Source organism: Megalobrama amblycephala, linkage group LG13, assembly GCF_018812025.1.
Source record: "Megalobrama amblycephala isolate DHTTF-2021 linkage group LG13, ASM1881202v1, whole genome shotgun sequence".
NCBI classification, from domain to species: domain Eukaryota; kingdom Metazoa; phylum Chordata; class Actinopteri; order Cypriniformes; family Xenocyprididae; genus Megalobrama; species Megalobrama amblycephala.
This window is the reverse complement of record NC_063056.1, coordinates 40,498,716-40,522,250: the sequence shown is the minus strand read 5'-3', so window position 1 is coordinate 40,522,250 and position 23,535 is coordinate 40,498,716. Positions and strand designations below refer to the sequence as shown.

Genomic DNA, 23,535 nt, shown 5'->3' with positions numbered 1-23,535 from the left:
AGGAACTAATCAGAGCGTTACTGACAGACTGGGAAGAGAGGAGCTGCAACAATGGAGAATGAGGAAAATAATCAACATTCAAGCAGGAAAACCTGTTCTAGTAGAGCACAAAAACAACATCAAGACTTTGAAATAGGGCATAATTATAGGTCCTCTTTAAATCAGTCCATTAGAATCAGTTGATTAGAAAACAATGAAATGGAAAAGTCAAGACCAAGTCTATTGCATTACTGTATATGCAGTTCTAAAAATGACTAGAAAAAACTATTTTCCAAAAGCCATGAATCCATTGCCCAGAGGCTCAACATCAAACAAACGTTTACAGACAGCACCAAAGTCTTTGCAAATTCTGCAAGCGCCCAATCTCTTTTATCACAAACCTTTTATGGCAAATAAAATAAAAAACCCAAGCAAGTTGAAAAAAAAAAAAAGTTGAAAAAAAACCCTTTGCAACTTGATTGCAGTTCAGTTACATCACGGTACAGTGTTAAAAATGCTTTAGAAATCACATCAAAGATAAAACAATATATGTTGTGCAGTTTACATACAGTGAATAGATTACCAGGAAAATCTCAGATTTGAGAATCTTCAGTTGCAAATGCATCCTAAGGCCATGAGTGCACTAAAGCGTTTTTAGCCAGCTGAAAATACTGAAAACACCTATCTGTGAGCGCTTGAGAGCGTTTCGGTTTCGCAGTTTTTTTTTTGTTTTTTTTTTGCAGTTGAAATGCTTTGCTTGCTATGAAACGAAATATCCACGGAAGTGTTGCTAGTATATAATTTCACACACAGTTTGTTTCTGCACTGTTTCTATATAAAAATGTCAATACAATGTAAAGCATTTGCTCTCTGGCTCGTTTTAAATGATTTTGTTCCATTATTATGCTTGTTTTTGTCAACCGTCCTCCACTGTGATTGGACGGTTGGGTACAAAGTGACAGTGATGAGCGCTGCGTTTTACCCAATGTTGAACATTTTTCAACTCTCGCCAACTTGTAAAAAACACTGAGTGCTCAACACAAAATAGACGCTCAGTGCCTTGTAATGCTCCTGCTGTTTTAAAAACGCAGCGCTCCCATTGAAAACAATTGGAAAAATATGCTAGCCATGAAAAACGCTTTGGTGGACACACAACCTAATGCTATCTAACCAAAATAACACTAATACAATGTATTTTACTACATGCAATGCACTTATTGTGTACATACCTGTTTTTACATTGTACTTATATTTTTAAAACACCTGCATGTAATTACATCTGTAATTAATTTATGTAATTACATTTATAATTACACTGTTGACCATCCCATACACCTTAACCCACCCTTAAACCTACCCATACCACCAAACCTGTCCCTAACCTTACCCGAATGCACCTCAATAGCAGCAAAAGTGTTTTGCAATTCAATATGAACATGCATTGTACTTATTTTTTGATGTAAGTACATAGTAGTTAAGGCCACTTAATATAAAGTGAATTCAATGCATTAGTGTCCGCCCACTTTTTCAGCGCTGTTGGTTCCAGAAGTATTTTTTTCCATTCATTTCTCCCATTTTAAGCCATGAACCAAAACAATCAGCTGCAAGCAGAATCATAACATTACAAAATTTGATTTGAAGCAAAAAGGGATTTGAACTACAATCCTGTGAAGCATTGCAAACAGCATAATCAAATTTAAAACGATGGAGAAACACAAATCTATTCATTTAAAAACGTTGATTATATGTATAAAAACAATGTATGTAAGTTTATTGCAAAATAAGATCGTAGGAAAAACCGACTTGATTACGTCATTCACAGTGGTTTACTGGAGTGGGCGGAGCTAAAGAGCTCTTTTGCTTCGACTCTCTGATTGGTGGAATTTTCTGTACAGCATCATGGTTAATGTAGTTTTTTACCACACTGTTAAACATTGATTGTTTAAAACAAAAAAAAAGTTGGAATAATGTGGGCTGACGGTTTCAACAGAAGTAAATATCATCGATTAACAACCTCGTCGCTCACAGTAGGACTGACTTTAACAGTTTATAAGCTATTGTTCCCTATGGAGAAAATAGATTGTTATTTTCAGAACCTCTATGGAATTCAATAGAACGTACAATCACAGTTCCACACACATCCAATCAGAACTCAGAGGCGGAAAGATCCATTTGCGAGCGAGTGACGTCTCTGCAGCTGTGGTGGGAAGAGTAATTCTGTCTGGATAATGCTAAACCATTCATTTCTCCTGGCAGCTGCAATTGGAGGCAATCGTGACCGAAATCAGCCATTGTCTCCATTATCAGTGTCACATCACGAGGTGACTTTGGCCCTCGACTGCCCTTAGTCTAGACAGAGAAAGCATAAGATAGACTCTTAGAATTGAGGGTTACTTCTGAAGCGTTGTCAAGCGCTTTACTCAGACATTTGTTATTCTGTTTTAAAGGCTGAGCACAAAACTCATATCTTGAAGACATGGACAGCACCACTTATTTTCTTTTTTTATCAGACGTAGTGTGTGAAAGCCGAGATATAAAACTCAATACTTCTATTAAATTAAAGGTTTTTGTAAGTTCTAAGTATAAAAAGAAAATCACGGCCATGCAACATTATTAACATAAAATAAAACTGCAAATGATCAGAGCCTAGGGATGCACGATATATCGGCCACAATATCGGTATCGATATTTTTATTGTTTGGCTGATATATTAAAGATGGATTATTTCCTTCAGCTGAGACACTTCAGATGCACACTGTTCACTATGATGGTTTTGAATTGCTTGAAATATGATTGAAATCACTTCAAAAAGGAAAATACAGTTAAATGCAATGTATAGCGCAAGTCTGTCATATAGACTACTTAATATTATAATGAAAACATTAGAATTGTTTGCTTGGGACATGGTTTTTAATTTTGTAATCAGGTTCTCAAAAATTATATAAAAATTTGGATTTAGATTTATTGGCTTATATGTCGGTTATCGGCTTTCAAATATATAGAATTATCGGTTATCGGTATCGGCCAAAATTTACATATCGGTGCGTCCCTATCAAACCTCTTTTTATGTTTTCCTTGTATTGACAACAAGCGGAAGGAGACATATTTATATCCTACACATCTACTGTATTTGCTACAATAATGATCATTATCACTACTTATGATACAGCTTTTAATACTGAATATTTATGTAAAAAATTGTCCATCCATAATATATAAAACAAAAAAACACACAAAAATGAACAAATAAATACAGTTAAGTAAATAACTAACTAACTTGGGTATTATAAAATATTGTAAAATGTACAATAATCATGCAACAAAGAAACAAATGTATGTAAAATCCACGTAGCATTTAGTTTGAATGGACATGCAAGCATGTAACGCTGTTGATCACACTCCAAAAAGTGATTATATCATATAAAAAGCAGGTGGTTGCATTATAAAATGTTTCAAATGGTTCCCACTCACTCTCTCTCTGAGCTACAGAAGGGCACAACAGACCTCTTCACATCAAACATGCGTGTTAATCACTTATGAAAGATTTCTATCTCATGCTGAAATTGCTTTATTGTGGTTTTCTTGGAGGGTTGAGGTCAGATTAATCTTTAACCTAGCAAATAGCATGAAACAGCTGCAGAAATACACCTTTCTGGAACAGAATTCATTAGAGATCGCTGTAAACCACCGCCTCAAACACAATTTCACCCAAAAAATGATTCTTGCTTGATTTTTGAGGGCGCACCGATGATGATCACTTAAAGACATGAGCCAAAAAATACAGCAACACTTAAAAAAAATATATACACAAACAATTAAAAAGTCAATAAACTTATTTATAGTACACTACCATTCAAATGTTTTGGGTTTTTTATGTTTTTTTCAGAGAAATTAATACTTTTATTCAGCAAGGATGCATTAAATTGATCAGAAGTGACAGTGAAGACATTTGCTTCCGTTGAAGTCGTCAGCCCGCATTATTTCAGCTTAGTTTTTAAAATAGCAGTGTTTAACAGTGGAATTCGTGGTGAAAAACTACATTACCCATGATGCTGTACAAAAATTCCACCAATCAGAGTTGAAACATGTGCCAAAAGAGCTCTTTAGCTCCGCCCACTCCCACGAGACACCACAAATGACGTAATCGAGTCGATCTCTGTGCTCTCAAAATACTTAAATATTTGTATTTATATGCATATTTTGCAATAAACTTAAAATATATTGTTTATATATATATATACAATTTTAAATGAGTAGTTTTATATTTCTGCATCATTTTTTGTTCGATTCACAATGCTTCATGGGATTGTAGTTCACAGTCTTTATCCTATTTTCATAGTTTTTTGCTTCAAATCAAAGTTTGTAATGTTGTGATTCTCCTCGTAGATGCTTGGTTTGGTTCTTGGCTGAAAATTCAACTTTGCATCACAGAAATAAATTTCATTTTACAATATATTCACATCAAAAACAGCTATTTTAAATTGTAATAATTTTTTACAATTTTTACTGTATTTTTGATCAAATAAATGCAGCCTTGGTGAGCAGAAGAGACATCTTTCAAAAACATTAACAAATCTTACCAACCCCAAACTTCTGAATGGTGGTCTGAATAAAGTAAGTAAATAACCTGGGTATAGTAAAATATTAGACAAAAATCCCTCAACAAAGACACAAACAAAACAGACCATGACGCACAATCACCCGGCCTCTAAATTCATTTAGATGCTTTATCTCCACTCCTCCTCATTCTGCTTTACTTTCACGGCGGGAAATCTCGTCTCATCCACCAATCACTCTGATTATACGCTGCCCTCCCGGGGGTGACCGCTGACACCGTGATGCCGCCGCGCCTGCCGTCGCCCGCTATAAATTGATAGGAGAAACAGCATTAACATCACGCTGCGTTCGCCGAGCGGAGAAAATAGGTCAGTCATACGAATCAACATCTAAACACATAAATCTCATTCAAATACGAATGCGAGTCCTACACGGGACCCAGCTGCTCCTGCGGCGATTTTAACACGTCGTCTCCACCCGCCATACAGACGCACGAGGGCTCAATCAATTTGTTTTGCCACTGGAGAGGCAGAACACAGATGACAATAGACCTCAATCTTATTTCTTCACACATAACCAGATGGCCAGAGAAGAATCGGAGTCGACAAGCTCCAAAGGCTCGAGTACAGCACATCTGCCGCGGCGTCCTCTTAGAGTCTTGCGTCTATAAGATGTGAAGGGATATGCATGCAGATAGATGAGAAAAAAGCCCGTTTGGGCTTCCAAAAGGGTCAGTGTAGTGCTGTGATTCAGTTTGAAGTGATGGGATGTGCAGACACTATCCGCTAAGACAGAATAAGATCCTTTTAAATATGCTTGGCTCATTGATATAACCGACACAAATGACAGACTAGAATCTTCAGCAGCTCTTCTCTAGACAAGTGCATTTCATAGTGACCACAAACATCAAACTCAAAAAAAGCACCATAAAAGCATATAACAGCAAACAGGTTTGGAGCAACATAGGGTTAACATATGAATGATACCATATATAAATCGTCAATTGATATATATACACACACATATATAATATAAACATATATTAGGCTACATTATGCGCTTGAGTGTTCAGGAAACCTTTCTGAAAACAGTCATTATATTTGCAATTCCATTTGCTGCTCAAGTAACATGCTTCAATACTCAAGGATTAGATGGGAGAATAACAGGTTGAAATTAGCATCAAGATCACTAGCCCTCTAGACTTGCAGTATGTTAACAAGCAGAGAAACCATTAGACATGGATTTGGATCAATCATTTCTGTCATAAGAACGGGGGGTCGTCTCAGATAGCCCGACACTCTTGTTTAAGACTGTTCATTACATCTAAAAACAAACCATCGGCGTCGTTGTAAGTTGCAATCGAAAGCCAGTATTGATTTGTAGCAGGGTTAGTCTGTGGACGAGGCATGAGTCAGGTTGATCAAAGCAGAGGAGATGGCCCTTTGAAGCCGAGGAAAAGGGCAAACCTTCAGCTTAGAAACCAAACAACTGTTTCTTTGACTTTACAATGTTTTCTTCTACAGTTTGGTCCTCAAAAAGTATATATAGTACTCCAAAAAAAAGTATTTTAAGGGTGCACTTCCTCAAGTTTTACACATACAGACATAGAGTGGTTTTATTTTACATAGAGCAAGTCACCTCATGGGGACCATTTTGAGATCTCATGAACAGTCAAACACCTCTCAATTTATATTGGGAACCTGCCTATTATTGGACAATTTTGCTCACAGAATAAATGAATCATGGCTGACTGCAAATAGAGCATTTCCACAATGGCATCGGTCCCTGAAAACATTTGCATGATGCAGTTCAAGATGACCACCATAAACACCAATGCATCAAACAAAAAGAGTAGTGTACTTATCCCTAAAAAGCCTAATGTATCATATTTGATATGCAAATGTTAATCTAAATCATCAAAACTTTGCTGTTGCACACAATATACTACATGCTGATTGATAGTTTAGACTTTTCTTAGCAAGTAAAAGTCTTTTAGTATAATTGTACAAACCAGCCTGTGCTTCACGTGGACAGTTGGTGGCGCTAGAGGGATTTAGCTAGAGACCTCAAATTTGCTATGGTGACATGTCAGTTCGTCCTCTATCTGTGTGCCAAATTTCATAATTTTCCTGCAAGCGGTTCTATCATAGACTACCAAAGCAGAAGAAGATGGAGGAATAATAATAAATACAGCTGCGAGCAGCAATTATCGTGGTTCAAGCGCTTTAAGACGTAAAAAGGTATTTTGTTTTATTTATCAAGCCTGTAACCACCTAGATCATAGATGGAAAAGACCATTTACAGCCAAAACAGGCAATTTACTAAGGAAATGTGTTATCGAGGTTGAGCCAAAAACCTAGGACTAGTTCACGAAAGTTTGTTTTTGAAATAATTTCCAATATTTAACGAATGATTTCGATGATTTTGATGACGAATGATTTTGCAAAGTTGCTTAGAATGAGGAGTAGTACAGTAGTGTGCATAAAAATTGTGCGATACACAATACTTTACACACGTAAACGACACAAAGGCACCCCCTGTTGGCTGATTTCTTTCAAATTTCTCACAGGCCTCTAGGGCCGGGAGTCAAACAGGCCCAGTGAGTTTCGTTCCGATCAGCCTCCGTTAACCTTGTCTAATAGGTGCTTAAAATTCATTGGCCGATAATTGCCATGTTTTTCGAGATACGCAAATGTCCTCGTAGACAATCGTCGCACCTTGGACAAAGACACCACATGCCAATTTTCAAGTCAATCAGACTGACTGTTGTGTATCTGTAGCCGTTTTCATGTTTGTTCATTTTCTCATTTTATAGCGTCACTAAGTGGCCAGTGGCCACGTCCTTTTTCACGCGACCACAGACCGAGCTTCTGTGTTTGGTGAAACTAACTCATTCCATTCAAGAGGGATAGCCGTTTTAATGAAGGTGAGTTTTGTTCATCTTGAGCGAAGGATTCCAATGATGTAAGACCCTTGAGCCTGCGACGAACGATTTAGGAGAACCATTACATACTTTTGATTGCTGTAGCGCCACCATCAGGCTGATTGGGGCAAGCATTGGTGACGTTGTAGACGGTGTGGGTACTACCATCCCCAGTTTCTACGACTTACAGTTTGGTCTACTTTTAGAGGAGAATGCCGATCCTTGGAAATTATAACAATTACAACAGGATTTTAGCACTACGCACTCAAACTCCTAAAAATAGGAACACTAACGGATAAAATGGATCCTGTCTATTTTTAAGTCTACTCTTAAAACTTATTACTTCTCCCTGGCATTCAACATCTCATGACTTACTGTGCAATGATCCTATATTTTAATCCACCTCATCCATTTTACAGTATTTGTTCTGAAGATTGTCTTATTGTTTGTAATCTTGTTGACTGTTCTGTTTTGCATACTCTGTGCAGCACTTTGGTCGACTTCGGTTGCTTTAAATGTGCTATATAAATAAACATTATTGTATTGTATTGTGTAAAATAGGTGCCTACACACCATCAGTGATTAAGCAGTTGAAAAAAGTAAATCAATTTCTAAATGCTAATTTTTTTTCCAACTCATGACTTCATTTCTTCTGGGAAATAAGCTATGTAAACATTAAATATGTGCTTGGGGTTTTTTTTGTCAAGCTCACTTGGATTTGTTCTAGATCATTAGATGTGACATTAAGGTGATGTTTTTTTAGGAGGTGAATTCATACAAACGCTGCTTGTTAAGTCAGCTGCATTTTCTTTTCTGACAGCCAAAAAATGTATTTGGACACGTCAGAAATATATTACACTATATCACCTGTAGTCATTCCACTGGGAATCAACTTGATTTCATACATCCTCTAAAAATCACTGTGAAAATCACAATTGAAAGTCACTGCATGCCGAATTTGATGGCAGATAGCATTTGCTTTGATAATTTTTTGTAATCAAAACAGATATTTTTAAGAGTGTGCTTAAAGGGAGAGTTACTCAAAAGTGTAAAATGTCATAATTTTCTCCAAATCAGTATGCCTTTTATAAAGTGGCCCTGTTATGCTATTTTAAATGTTCCTAATTTTGTTTTGTCGTCTCCTGCAACAGGTTTACATGCATCCAAGGTCAAAAAAACATTTGAATTTTCTCATAATATACATTACAGCATCATCTCATTTCTCACAGAGTCTGAAACGGTTCGTTCAAAGATTCAGTCTCTCTAAACTTCTCCTCTCCGAGAGCCTGCTCTGCTCTGATTGGTCAGATGGCCCAGTCTGTTGTGACTGGTCGACTGCTTACAGTGCGTGTCAGGAATGAAACACCCATTACCATATATGGATTTAAGCTCTTCCTCAGCACTTGATACACAGTGATACAAACAGAAACGATGGCGTCGGTCAAAGTGATTCTCAGCTCTGAAAACAGCGTCTTCTTGACATGAACAACACGAACCAAACTCTTCCGGTCTCAGATACGACTACAGTGATTGAGGGCGGGGCAAAGTAGACACTGTTTGCAGGCAGCCAATGAAAAGCATTATGCAAATTTGTTACATTATTACATAGGTTTGAAACATAGGAAGTGAAACTGGAATTACTGACAACTCGTTTCAGCAGTTCAGAATCGATTCTTTCTTTTAGGAGTCAATAACTTTATTTGTTGTGCACTTTGATCTTTAAAACTTTTCAGAGCTTTTACATTCACAAACAGCTTTATTACACACTACATGAAAGGGAATATACAAAAAAGCATTATAAGGACACTTTGACATCATCGACAGTAAGACGTTTGAAACAACAAATGACGACAAGTTTGATTTTTAGGAGAACTGTCCCTTTAAGGATCCTAATATGCCAATTTATGCTTCACATCTGAATAAGATTTCCTAAATCTAAGACACTTTGAGGAACATTCAAAAGAGGCAATACATGTGGATTAAGTTCACTTAAAAGTAAGGAAACCACTAAGCCAGTCATCAAAGGTAATCCCTTCCGACAGAAAGCAATCGCTGGACAAGGAACAGATGATGTGAACAGAATTGAAAGCACTATTCCAGTTGAATTATTGAAGGGAGCACAAACAATACAAATTTTATCATTACACAGCTTACCCGGCGGGACCTTCGAGGAGTGTTAAAGCAACACTCGCCGACACAACTAATCAAACTTCATCAGTGTCAATTAACAGAAGCCCCTTTCTTTCTGGAATACTGCTGGCCCAGATCTGGTTAATAAACGAGAGAGCTTCGCTGGTGAATAATTACGATCGCCCAGGTCTGCCATCTGTTATTCAATTTGTGAGACGGGTGGAGAACGCCTGCTTTCCTAGAGCAGGGATTCCTCGATTTCACTCGGTTTGTGTAATGAATTTAAGCGGTGTTTGTCAATCAAGCCGTTCTCCGATGAACCCTGTGAAGCGCCACCTGATAACTGAGAAGAAAGCCTGTGCAGCCGAGCGAGACTTTTGAAAGCTTCTTAAAACAAAAGACTGCAGTCTTTTTGAAAAACGGATGTCAGTAGATAAATGCGAGGAGAAACAATACGCAGGTAGGAGATGGATGGAAAATAAGCGGATAGACAACATCACTACTGTCACTCATACTTATGTTTAGGGATTTGTTCAAAGATTTGCCCCCCATGGTTCAGGATACAAACATGAATGATACCTAAAATCATGCTGTTTGCCACTGCACGACCTGTTCATACTTTTCTAAGCAATTTCCACCTAGTGGATGATAAAACACCTGCAAACATCGTATGTCAAATTAATAAATGATTATTTATACATAACTGGTCTTAACAAAGAACAGCAGACGGGCTGGATGAAAAGGCAAACTGAAAGTCAGAACAGCGAATTTTGCCAGTAAGACAACAACTCATCAACCATCTAGTAACAACTTAGCAACATGGTGAAAAGTTCAGCACATACCAAAGAAAATTTAAAAAAATAAAATAAAATAAAAAATAGTGCTTAAATGTTAACTTAAGTTACACAGTTAAAAATTTGTTAAAATCATCATAGAATAAATCAAAACATTAATAAATAAAAAATAAATAATTTATTCAATAGCAATGTTATTCTTGTTCTACCGAAGTGTGCCGCACAAATCCTGCAAAGCGAAGCCAAAACGTTTCGATCGCCACCAGGTGGTTGGTCCCAGTATGGGTCACAAGCCCCGCCCTCTCCATGTAATCTTATGGGACGTGAAACGAAACCATAAAAATTACACTTCAAATATTTTCTTTCCAAAGATGGTTTCTGTCATTTTAAGTAGTTTTTATCACGTTGATGCAAGGTCAGGTGTTTGTTTTTGAATAAGTTTGGTTTTAGTTAGTTATTTGATGCTATAAAAACGGGAGTGTGACATCATGATTGACAGCTGTGATTGACAGCTTCTCTGCGCGAAGTGGTTTCTGAAGCACCAACAGACTTTTTTGGGGGATTTTCAGGAGGAGATTGGAGCTCTAACTTTAACTTCTACATTTCCATAGCTGTTTATTTCACACTGACATAATGAGTTGTTCTGCAGCAATCTGTACTAATTGATTCTGCGGGAGTGTGGGCAGGGCCTTGATAATGCGCGGCTGCACTTCTCGCTCACTACTACGTAGACTCGGGTCCGGGGTTCACTGCTGCCGCCATGCAGACTCGGCTCCCGGGTTCACTACTGCCACTCAGACTCGGGTCCCGGGTTCACTGCCGCCGCGCAGACTCAGGTCCCGGGTTCACTACTGCCGCTCAGACTCGGGTCCCAGGTTCACTGCCGCCGCGCAGACTCAGGTCCCGGGTTCACTGCTGCCACGCAGACTCGGGTCCCAGGTTCACTACTGCTACTGTTGAGTGGCGGTTCACTACCGCCACTCAGACTCGGGTCCTGGGTTCACTGCCGCCGCGCAGACTCGGGTCCCGGGTTCACTGCTGCCGCTCAGACTCGGGTCCCGGGTTCACTACCGCCACTCAGACTCGGGTCCCAGGTTCACTACTGCTACTGTTGAGTGGCGGTTCACTACCGCCACTCAGACTCGGGTCCCGGGTTCACTACCGCCACTCAGACTCGGGTCCTGGGTTCACTGCCTGCCACTCAGACTCAGGTCCCAGGTTCACTACTGCTACTGTTGAGTGGCGGTTCACTACCGCCACTCAGACTCGGGTCCTGGGTTCACTACCTGCCTACTCAGACTCAGGTCCTGGCGGTTCACTACTGCCACTCAGACTCGGGTCCCAGGTTCACTGCCTGCTACTGTTGCAGACTCAGGTCCCGGTTCACTACCGCCACTCAGACTCGGGTCCTGGGTTCACTGCTGCCGCGCAGACTCGGGTCCTGGGTTCACTACCGCCACTCAGACTCGGGTCCTGGGTTCACTGCTGCCACTCAGACTCGGGTCCCAGGTTCACTACTGCTACTGTTGAGTGGCGGTTCACTACCGCCACTCAGACTCGGGTCCTGGGTTCACTACCGCCACTCAGACTCGGGTCCCGGGTTCACTACCGCCACTCAGACTCGGGTCCCGGGTTCACTGCTGACACTCAGACTCGGGTCCCAGGTTCACTACTGCTACTGTTGAGTGGCGGTTCACTACCGCCACTCAGACTCGGGTCCTGGGTTCACTGCTGCCGCGCAGACTCGGGTCCTGGGTTCACTACCGCCACTCAGACTCGGGTCCTGGGTTCACTGCCGCCGCGCAGACTCGGGTCCCGGGTTCACTACCGCCACTCAGACTCGGGTCCTGGGTTCACTGCCGCCGCGCAGACTCGGGTCCCGGGTTCACTGCTGCCACTCAGACTCGGGTCCCGGGTTCACTACCGCCACTCAGACTCGGGTCCTGGGTTCACTGCCGCCGCGCAGACTCGGGTCCCGGGTTCACTGCTGCCGCTCAGACTCGGGTCCCGGGTTCACTGCTGCCACTCAGACTCGGGTCCTGGGTTCACTGCTGCCGCGCAGACTCGGGTCCTGGGTTCACTGCTGCCACTCAGACTCGGGTCCTGGGTTCACTGCCGCCGCGCAGACTCGGGTCCCGGGTTCACTGCTGCCGCTCAGACTCGGGTCCCGGGTTCACTACCGCCACTCAGACTCGGGTCCCAGGTTCACTACTGCTACTGTTGAGTGGCGGTTCACTACCGCCACTCAGACTCGGGTCCTGGGTTCACTACCGCCACTCAGACTCGGGTCCCGGGTTCACTGCTGCCACTCAGACTCGGGTCCCAGGTTCACTACTGCTACTGTTGAGTGGCGGTTCACTACCGCCACTCAGACTCGGGTCCTGGGTTCACTGCCTGCCGCGCAGACTCGGGTCCTGGGTTCACTACCGCCACTCAGACTCGGGTCCTGGGTTCACTGCCGCCGCGCAGACTCGGGTCCCGGGTTCACTACCGCCACTCAGACTCGGGTCCTGGGTTCACTGCCGCCGCGCAGACTCGGGTCCCGGGTTCACTACGGCCACTCAGACTCGGGTCCCGGGTTCACTACCGCCACTCAGACTCGGGTCCCGGGTTCACTACCGCCACTCAGACTCGGGTCCCGGGTTCACTGCCGCCACTCAGACTCGGGTCCCGGGTTACCGCCACTCAGACTCGGGTTCACTCCCGGGTTCACTCAGACTCGGGTCCCGGGTTCACTGCTGCCGCGCAGACTCGGGTCCCGGGTTCACTGCCGCCACTCAGACTCGGGTCCCAGGTTCACTGCTGCCGCTCAGACTCGGGTCCCGGGTTCACTGCTGCCGCTCAGACTCGGGTCCCGGGTTCACTGCTGCCACGCAGACTCGGGTCCCAGGTTCACTACTGCTACTGTTGAGTGGCGGTTCACTACCGCCACTCAGACTCGGGTCCTGGGTTCACTGCTGCCGCGCAGACTCGGGTCCTGGGTTCACTACCGCCACTCAGACTCGGGTCCTGGGTTCACTGCTGCCACTCAGACTCGGGTCCTGGGTTCACTGCTGCCACTCAGACTCGGGTCCCAGGTTCACTACTGCTACTGTTGAGTGGCGGTTCACTACCGCCACTCAGACTCGGGTCCTGGGTTCACTACCGCCACTCAGACTCGGGTCCCGGGTTCACTGCTGCCGCGCAGACTCGGGTCCTGGGTTCACTGCTGCCACTCAGACTCGAGTCCCGGGTTCACTACCGCCACTCAGACTCGGGTCCCGGGTTCACTACTGCCGCTCAGACTCGGGTCCCGGGTTCACTACCGCCACTCAGACTCGGGTCCCGGGTTCACTGCTGCCACTCAGACTCGGGTCCCGGGTTCACTGCCGCCACGCAGACTCGGGTCCCGGGTTCACTACTGCTACTGCTGAGTGGCAGTTCACTACTGCCGCTCAGACTCGGGTCCCGGGTTCACTACTGCGCAGACTCGGGTCCCGGGTTCACTACTGCGCAGACTCGGGTCCCGGTTTCACTAATGCCGCTCAGACTCGGGTCCCGGGTTCACTTCTGCCGTTTAGACTCAGGTCCCGGGTTCACTGCTGCCACGCAGACTCGGGTCGGGTCCTAGGTTCACTACTACGCAGACTGCGCAGACCCGAATCAGCGCCATTTTGGGACATCGGCAGTGTGGTGAGAAATCAAGTCCCCCCCAGGAATCAGATTTCTCATCACAGTAGCTTCACATTTCTACAATGGAAGAGAGTGAAGGTGCATCGTCCATCTTATTTTTATAATCTATGGTTCTTCCCAAGAAAATCTAATTGACAAAGTTAGTAAAAAGCATACTTTTAGGATAAAAGCGGTCTTGTAGATCACAGAAGTGGATGAACATGTCTTCAGACAACCTAATACATCATTAGTTGAATGAAAGATGACTGGGCAAAATATCTCAAGCACATATTAAAAGTCGGCTGGATAGCTACAAGACAAATCTGACATCTGAGCAACATTTCAAGTCAATTATCTTTGATGAGGACGGAGAGGTTGATGATGGATCACAATGTCAATTAAAGCGTCATCTGCTTGACTGATTAAATTAATTTCCTAGATGCTTCCTGCACTATTTCACTCAGGGGTCGTGCTGTTTTTTTAAACGTGATCTTCACAGACTTTCAGCTCGAGAGCGATGATGAATAAAGGTTATGGGGATCAAGTAGGAAATAGTTTCATACTGGCTCTTTTGCTGAAGGCGACACACTGTCATCTGAATCTGAGGTTGTGGAGAAACACGGCAGTGATATCACTAAAACTTTCATTAAAAACCCACGGCAGGTCAAGGTCTGAAAGTGAATATTTTTTGTTGAACAATACATTATTTCAAAGTTCAGTCCTGCTGATTATATAATAAACATTTGCATCCAAACAAGATGCAAACAAAAAGAAATGTGTAGCATCAAAAATACAAAACTATTGATGCTTTTATTAGGATATTTAAATTACTGTTGTGTCATCTGAACTGCTGTTCACATCCATTTATAGCTCTACACTTTGATTTAAAAACATGAGACGGATGAGAAAGCTCATCAAGCATTCGTTTACAGTAACTACATAATGGACTCTTAAAATACTGCAGCATCTAGAGCTTCTGCTCACAAACTACGTTTGCTTCTGAACATGTAATTAAAGCATTGATGTGCGCTGCGGATACTGAACAACAGTTCATCACTGGTTAAAGGAGAAATACAGGCATCTTCAAGATGTGCGCTATTCAACGAGCGAGTGTCCTTCAGATGTGAGCCAGAAAATATTGACAGTATCTAAGATATACGAGCAGGCCGATGCCCCTCTCAACAGAAAAGGGAGGCTATTTAAACTTGATGTTGAACATAAAGCAATTTAAAGCAATAGTTCAGAGAATTTTGACTCATGCTGTTGTTGTTCTAAACATCATTGTTTTACTCTAGCATGCCAAAATGCCAAATATCAATGCCAAAATATTACTGTAAAAAATGCAGTAGCAACATTTTAGTTTTTACAGATTTAACCTTAATTTTACCTCAATGAGCTGAGAAATATTACAGTATTGAAGGTGCAGACAGTCACTAACAAACATGACAATAAAAAATAACGCAATAAACATTAATTTAACAACATAAAACATAACAAAGCCTTCATTTTACATAACTGATCAGACAAAACAGAAGTGAAGTGTCACATTTTTTCACTGTAAATTATAAGAGGACTTGTTCGAAAACAAAACAAAAAAACAGTATTTAACAGTATTTGTTTTATTGAAATGTCCTGTTAGTTTCTCACCATACAAGAAAGAGAACTTATTAACCAATTAACAGGTTTTTACTGTAGAATTTTCACAGTCCTTTTTAAAGTGCCCCTATTATGCTTTTTCGAATATTACCTTTCATGCAGTGTGTAATAAAGCTGTTTGTGAATGTAAAAGGTCTGGAAAATTTCTAAAGTCCCCTGTAGTCAATAATTGTATCCCTTAAAACTCATTTTTGGTCGATAAAATGATCATTTAAACAATTTTTCCTTGAAAATTTCTTCATGCCTTAAAATAGCTTGAATGTAACTCTACACTCTTGCCTCATTTAGTATACAGTATGGTTCTATGAATATGCAAATTAGCCCCACCTCCACTCACTCACACCAGCTCAGAGATCCACTTGTTGATGATCACACTTTGATGTGATTGGTTAGAAGGATGTTTGTGATGTCACAAACACCAGCGATTCCAAACCAAGTCTTTGAGTTCACTGCAGTTTTAAGGAGAAAATACTCAGCATTGGTGTTGACTTATAAATTTCCACATGGTTTGTCTTAAAAACACCACAGACATATGAACAACATTAAAAACTTGATTTTGACCACAGGGGGACTTTAAAGATCAAAGTGCACAACAAATAGTTATTTTCTTCTAGAAGAAAGAACTGATTCTGAACTGCTGAAACGAGTCGTCAGTAATTCCAGTCTGACTTCCTGTTACAAATCTACTTAACAAATTTTCATAATGGTTTTCATTGGCTGCTGGCAAACAGCGTCTCTTTGCCCCGCCCTCAAACACTGTAGTTGTGTTTCGAGACTGGAAGAGTTTGGTTCATGTTGATTATGTCCAGAAGACGCTGTTTTCAGAGCTGTGAATCACTTTGATGAGATTGATACAGTAAAACCAACACCATCGTTACTGTTCGAATCACTGTGTATCAAGTGCTGAGATTCAGATACGATAATGAGCTTTTGGTTTCTGACCAATCACAAAAGACTGAAAACATAAAGTGCTTTTTGATCTTGGATGCATGTAAATCTATTGTAGGAGACTCCAAAACAACATTAGTAACCTTTAAAATAGCATAATAGGGGCACTTTAAATGTATATATTATTAGTGTAGCTTTGAGAGATAAACAAACCACAATCTGCTATTCAGAGAAAATCTTTCCTTGCATTCACACTGAAAAAAAATAACTTGTAGGATTTACTTGATAAAATCCTCAAAACACATTTTAAGTAAGTTTTACTGCTTCCACTCTATACAACTTACCTGTTATTATCAAGTAAAATCTATTTACTATTAAACTTAACATCCATAAGTAAAAAGTAAATATTACTTAATTATATTTAATTTCATATATAGAATTAAAGGTGCAGTGTGTAAATTTTAGTGGTGAGGTTGTGAATTGCAATATAGAGAAGCTATGGTGGCCAACACCGTCCGAGACAGCAGAGAGTAGCCAGTCAAGCAAACGCGTTTGTCCGTTTAGGGCTACTGTAGAAACACGCCGGCGCAAAATGGTGACTTAACATGTAAGGGGACCCGCGGTGTATGAGATAGAAATGGCTCATTCTAAGTTAATAAAGACATAACGGTTCATTATGTAAGGTCTTTATGCACCACTGGAAACATAGTTATGTATATTATATTGCATTTCTGTCAATAGACATTGCATCTTTAAGTATAATCTACTTAACTAAGTAAAGAATAAGTAACTTATAATAAAGTTTAATTGGCAAAACTTTTTACTCAAATAATATAACACTGTATTAAACCATGCTTTTAAAGCGTATGCTTTACTTTGAAACATAACGCATATAGATATTGTGTAGACGCCATTCGATAGATCGTTTGGTAACACTTTACTTGAAGGGGTGTGCATAAGACTGACATTACACCTTCATAATCATGACATGACACGTGTCATGAATATGAAGGAGGTTTTATGAATGTTTATGACAACTGTCATTAAGTGTAATTCGCTCAATTATGTCATTTTTAATGCAAAGATGACATTGTTTGAGATGTCCGAGTTATGACAACTTGACATAAACCAATACATCATAACCTGTCAGTGTCTTTGTCATGACAACTTGACATCATTTAGCTTTATGGGTTAACATTACATTAAACTGTCATGTGGTTGGTTTTGACATGAGGCCATTATAATAGTGTCATAAATATGTATCTTGAGCTCAAGTACAGTGGTACAAATTGAACTTGTCATTAAAATGTCATTAAGTGACAATACTCTGACAAATAATTTTATAACAGCGTCATGACTATTTTTCATTTCATGTTTTTTTTTTTTTTTTTTTTTTTTTTTTTAAGTTTCCTCCAACAGAAGGTCAGATAATAGACAATTTCAAATTTCTTAAAAAGAAACATGACACTGTTATAAAATAATGGTAACACTTTATTTTAGGGTCTTTTAGTTGCTTATTACTATTAGCATTCATATGGCTAAAATATTGGCTATTTATTAGTACTTATAAAGCACATATTAATGCCTTATTCTGCATGATCTTATTCTACATTCTTAATCCTACCCAATACCTAAACCTAACAATTAACTATAATAAGCAGTAAATTAAGAGTTTATTGAGGGAAAAGTCATAGTTAATCGTTTATATATGTGTTCCCTATACTGAAGTGTTACCAAAATAATGTAATGTAATGTTAACCCATAAAGCTAATTAGTTTTTTTTAAGTTTGATAATTAATCTGCTATGTCATGTTTATGACAGGTTATGATGTGTTGGTTTATGTCAAGTTGTCGTAACAAAGACATCTCAAACAATGTCATCTTTGAATTAAAAATGACATAATTGAGCAAATGACATTTAATGACAGTTGTCATAAACATGCATAAAACCTCCTTCATATTCATGACACATGTCATGTCATGATTATGAAGGTGTCATGTCAGTCTTATGCACACCCCTTCAAGTAAAGTGTTACCGATCGTTTTTGAGAAGAAAATGAGCTCTAGATGTCACAAATCACAAATTACTAAACCTAACAACAAAAGCAATGATAAAACAGTGTAAATACATCTGAAAAAAAAAAAACAGCACAAAAAAAAAAAAAAACTTTATTCATGCCCAAGTGCATGATGGGAACACCAGTATCAGAAAAGTTGAGTAGGTTTTACTTAATTTTATATTGTTGATATTTATGCTATTTCTAATGAGTACTAATATAGAATTTACTTTGTTTTTTAAATTATTGCCTGAACTAACAGAATGTAGAAACATGCAGAACATGTAGAAATTACATTTGTTTTTTCTGTATTAAACACAGAATTTTTATCAGTGCACTGCAGCTTTCAAATTTCATTCAACTGCTGTTGGTTTGGCGTCAAGCATGTCAAACCATGACGTGAGGCATTTTTGAAACCGAAACCAACCCAGAATTGGGTTTCGCTTGGTCATTATGAACAAGACCTGCCAAAAGATTCTTCTTCAAAACAAAAATCCCTTTCAGTGCAAAAAAACAAAAGCAAATGGGTTTGAAACAACAAGAGCGTGAGTAAATATTGAACTACTCCTGAACCCAGACTTTAAGCTATCTGGGTTGTTTTTTTGTTTTTTTTTGGACAAAACTCCAAGCACTAGAGATCAAGGTCATCCTCCAACTGAGCAAATGAAAGCACCATGTAGATACTCAGCTAAAACTGCAAACTCAAAACCAGAACATCCACGCCACCACCAACCGAGCGGGACCCAGATCGATGATTTCAAATGAGATGAAAAGTTATTTCATTGGCCTCCCCATTCAACACACTGCCCAATTTTCGAAGCGCCTCTTATTAAAAATGCATCAAGAGAGCCTTGAAGGCAGTGCAGCGCTGTTTGTTTGGCCAAGGACATTATATGAGAAATAACTTCAAAGACTGCAACACCCGCGGCCTTGTCTCATCGCTGTTGATAGAAGAAAGCCACTAAATATTTGCATTCATGAAAAAGGGGCCCATTATTTACCAATGTGACATTATGATGAATAGAGCAGATCTTTGAGCTAAACTACAGTAATCAAGCTTTCTGTCCGACGGCATTTCAATCCCAACACCGTATGACATTTACCTACAAGAGCAGGTAATGAGGACCGACTTTAGCATGCACAATGATCCACACGGACGTACGCGAGAAAGCTAAAAATGAATACGAGGGAGGTTAATGTCATGCTGCGGCAGCACAACTTCATTCTATCATTTCCATTACATTTCCATTAGACTGAGTCACTAAAGCACTAACGCATGCGAGGGAACACCGCACGAGTTTAAAGGTGTTTGTTGAAAGTAAAAATGGCAACGTGGGGGTTTTTATTCATCTAGTCAGCTTCAAGTCACGTCAAATGTGACTCGTGTGGATTGAAGATGGATTTTACATTTCAAACCGAGTCTAAATAATCAGATCAATCAAAATGCAGTTCATTATTTCATTCACAACATCTCATCTCCAGTATATCTCAGACAGATTATACTCGCTATTTTTACCCTACGAGTCGCTATATGTGACAAACGTGTCTGGTGGGCAGTTACGAGCTGTTTCTGTGTCTCTGTGTGAGGTTTTATATGCATAAACAACACATGAACAACAATCAATCATGCCTGCGGTCCAGCTCTACAAGACCCGTGCAACCTGTGCTTTTCATTACAGCAAAGCCCTGCAGAAATCCTGAACTGTGCACTTCATTAAAAAGATTAATAAGATCGGTTATATTATACAGTACGAGAGAGAAGAGAAAGAGAGTTGTCAGAGTAACAGGGGAAAGAAATATTAAAGGCTGGTCAAATGAAGCATTTGAAGGTGCAACTGCAGCAAACTATAATGCAATAAAAATGCATTAAATCATAAAGCAAACTGTCTGATACAAATATAATGTGACAGTGTATTACAAGACTGGCATTCTGGTATATATTTTTCAAGCCCTTACTACATATGTCATTCAGTTATATAATAATAATCTTCATTCTAAAAAATGTTGGGTTAAAAACAACGCAAGTTGGGTTGAAAATGGACAAACCCAGCGATTGGGTTGTTTTAACCCAGCGGTTGGGTTAAATGTTTGCCCAGCGTGCTTTTAACTCAACTTTTGTTTAAAAATGACTATATGTCTGGCTTAAAATGAACCCAAAATTGGTTGGAAATTAAAAATCAGACACATAATTTATTATTATTATTATTATTATTATTCATTAAACTTATTAATAAATGTTCATTTCCAACATATTTTGGGTTCATTTTAAGCAAGAAATAACTATTGTTTAAAAATTACTGTGAGTTAAATAAAACTACCCAGCAGGTTGGGCAAAGATTTAACCCAACTGCTGGGTTAAAACAACCCAATTGCTGGGTTTGTCCATTTTCAACCCAACTTGGGTTGTTTTTAACCCAGCATTTGTTAGAGCGTATTTAAGGTATTAAAATGTTACTGTAAAATGTTACCAATAATAATACAATGTGGAAGGCCATATATAATATAACATTCCCTGATAACAAATTTAGGGGGAAAAAAGTTTTAAAATAAATTCTAAACAAATGCAATGGATTACATATAAGGAAATGCCCATTTAAACAAACTATGAGTCTATATATATATATTATATATATATATATATAAATACAATATTTTAAAATGGCATGTTTTTATCTTTAAATGCATTTTACACTCCCACAAGAAATATTAGTCGTTTCAAAATGCAAAAATGATACATAATGCATTAATATCTAGACAGAGAGAAAATTTAAGCAGTGCTCCCTTCCAAAGCTGAGATAGATAGATAGATAGATAGATAGATAGATAGATAGATAGATAGATAGATAGATAGATAGATAGATAGATAGATAGATAGATAGATAGATAGATGATTCTGAATGAATGTTATCAGACTTTTGTTGACTTCCATACAGTATCTGTAGGATTTGATGAGAGCTGAGAATGTAATGAGAACATTCTTGCAACGGGACGAAACGAAAACAGAAAAACGAGAGCATAAAAAACGCGATGTATCTCTATCAGTGTCCTGTGGTGATGGACACGACTGGAGAACGCGCAAAAGGACTAGTTGTGAAGGCATGTAAATGCACGTATGTTCAGCCAGAACTGAGGCTCAGTAAACTCCTGCCTATGTTTCTGCGTTTTTCCACCTGCAGCCCCTCACAGTCTCTCAAACCCACCGACAGCAGCACTTACCCTGCGCACACGACAGTATACAGCACAACACTATATTCCCAATGATAAATCCAGTTTTAATCGTCATTGTGGTAGCGCGAGCGCATCTGATAAATCCTCTATTCGAAAGCACTAAAAATCCTCGGCGTCCGTCATTATCAGCTGCTCTCATAGTCTCGAGTGTCCGGCAGAAACGGATATTCCTCGCGCTGGAGAGGAGACTGATCGCTGGAGTCAGTCAGCGCTGGATGTATGAGGAGACCAACAGCAGCAGCAACCTTGACGAGGACTCAACCATCTCGCCAACAGGGGCACAAAGTATTCTCTGTACTCCTCATATGACTCTCCTCACTTATAGAGCAGCGCATGCTGCTTTCAATGCATCTCTAATGAACGCATGCATTCGCATGCACGCTGCATTTCACAAAGAGTTGCCAAATGCGCGCGCGTTACCGTTTTTGCATCAACCGAAAGCAACGTCTTTTGAAAAAGTGAATGCGCGCAATCGGCGACATCGGTGCTTCGTCACTGATCACTACGTGCAGTATATATTTAGATATTTAAAATGCTTTAAATGTTACTGCGCTTTATATGTTGGCAATGCATCAGCCATCGAACGTTACATACGATGCAGATTTTAAATCGCATTTAAAAATAGTTGCCAAATGTATGCTACTGTTAAAATAGTCATCTAAAAGCACTGATTAAGAAAAATAGCACACTGTCACTGTATATTGCATTTTGCAAGTTGTTTTTGCATGCATTACTATTTAAAATGCGTGCAATGCACCAAGCAAAAGCAATGCCTTTATCTAATTAATGAATGTATGCATTCAGAAAACACTTGCACAACACACATTGCATTTTGCAAATAAAGGTGCCTTAACGTGTTTGCAGTGCATCTACTGAAACAGATGCATGAGTTTGTGTTTTGCATTATCATAATCAGTCCATTCCAGCACTTCATTAAAAGTGGGAGAGTGTCCAATTTATCTTATGTATAGCCCCCCCTAAGGTACATTTAATCAACGATGGGATTTTAGAGGGAGTCTTCCGCCATCTGTAGGTTAGGACCACTTCTGTTCCATATAAGCACTCCTTCTCCTCCTTACACACACACACACACACACACACACACATACACACTTCTCTCTCTCTCTCTAACAAATCTAATACTCACACATGCACAAGTATGCATGCACGCATTCAGATAAGGATGCCTGAGAGCTTGGATTTCTTTGAAAAATATTTGTTGACAGCTAAAGATTATAATAATCAGAATGATAGAGACTCGTAATATATAGAAATTGCAGATGTTTTCTATAGCAGTGCTCAAAGCATCAACAGTGTGAACACATAGAGGTCAGTGAAGAGCTGTCCGTGGTGCTGAATTAATTACTCCACACTATAGATTGCAGAACATCCTGTTAAAGGAACAGTTCATCACCAAAATTATCATTTACTCGCCACCAATGACACAAAGTGTGATGATGCTTGATAATGCAAGCACTATTTAGTACAATAAACATTTATGATGACAAAAAAAAAACTTTTTAAAACTTCTAAAGCCATACAATATGTGTGAGAAACAGCGTAAAATGCAAATCATCATTCACTATAAATGATTCATCTTCTCCTCAGGAGATTCTTTGTGCTTAGCACATTAACATTTTGGCTTGGCTTGACCTGACATCAAAAGAATAAA

At 39.9% G+C, this 23,535-nt stretch overlaps 1 protein-coding gene across 1 annotated transcript in view; it reads right to left on the bottom strand.

The window, feature by feature from the left end:
* Positions 1 to 22,271, bottom strand: part of csmd3a (CUB and Sushi multiple domains 3a) — a 343,356-nt gene extending 321,085 nt beyond the window's left edge. Inside the window, 1 exon segment of the mRNA XM_048153480.1 lies at positions 21,852 to 22,271. Coding sequence (XP_048009437.1) covers positions 21,852 to 22,002 — 151 coding nt within the window. The 5' untranslated portion in view covers positions 22,003 to 22,271.
* Between the last annotated feature and the right edge of the window lie 1,264 nt (positions 22,272 to 23,535).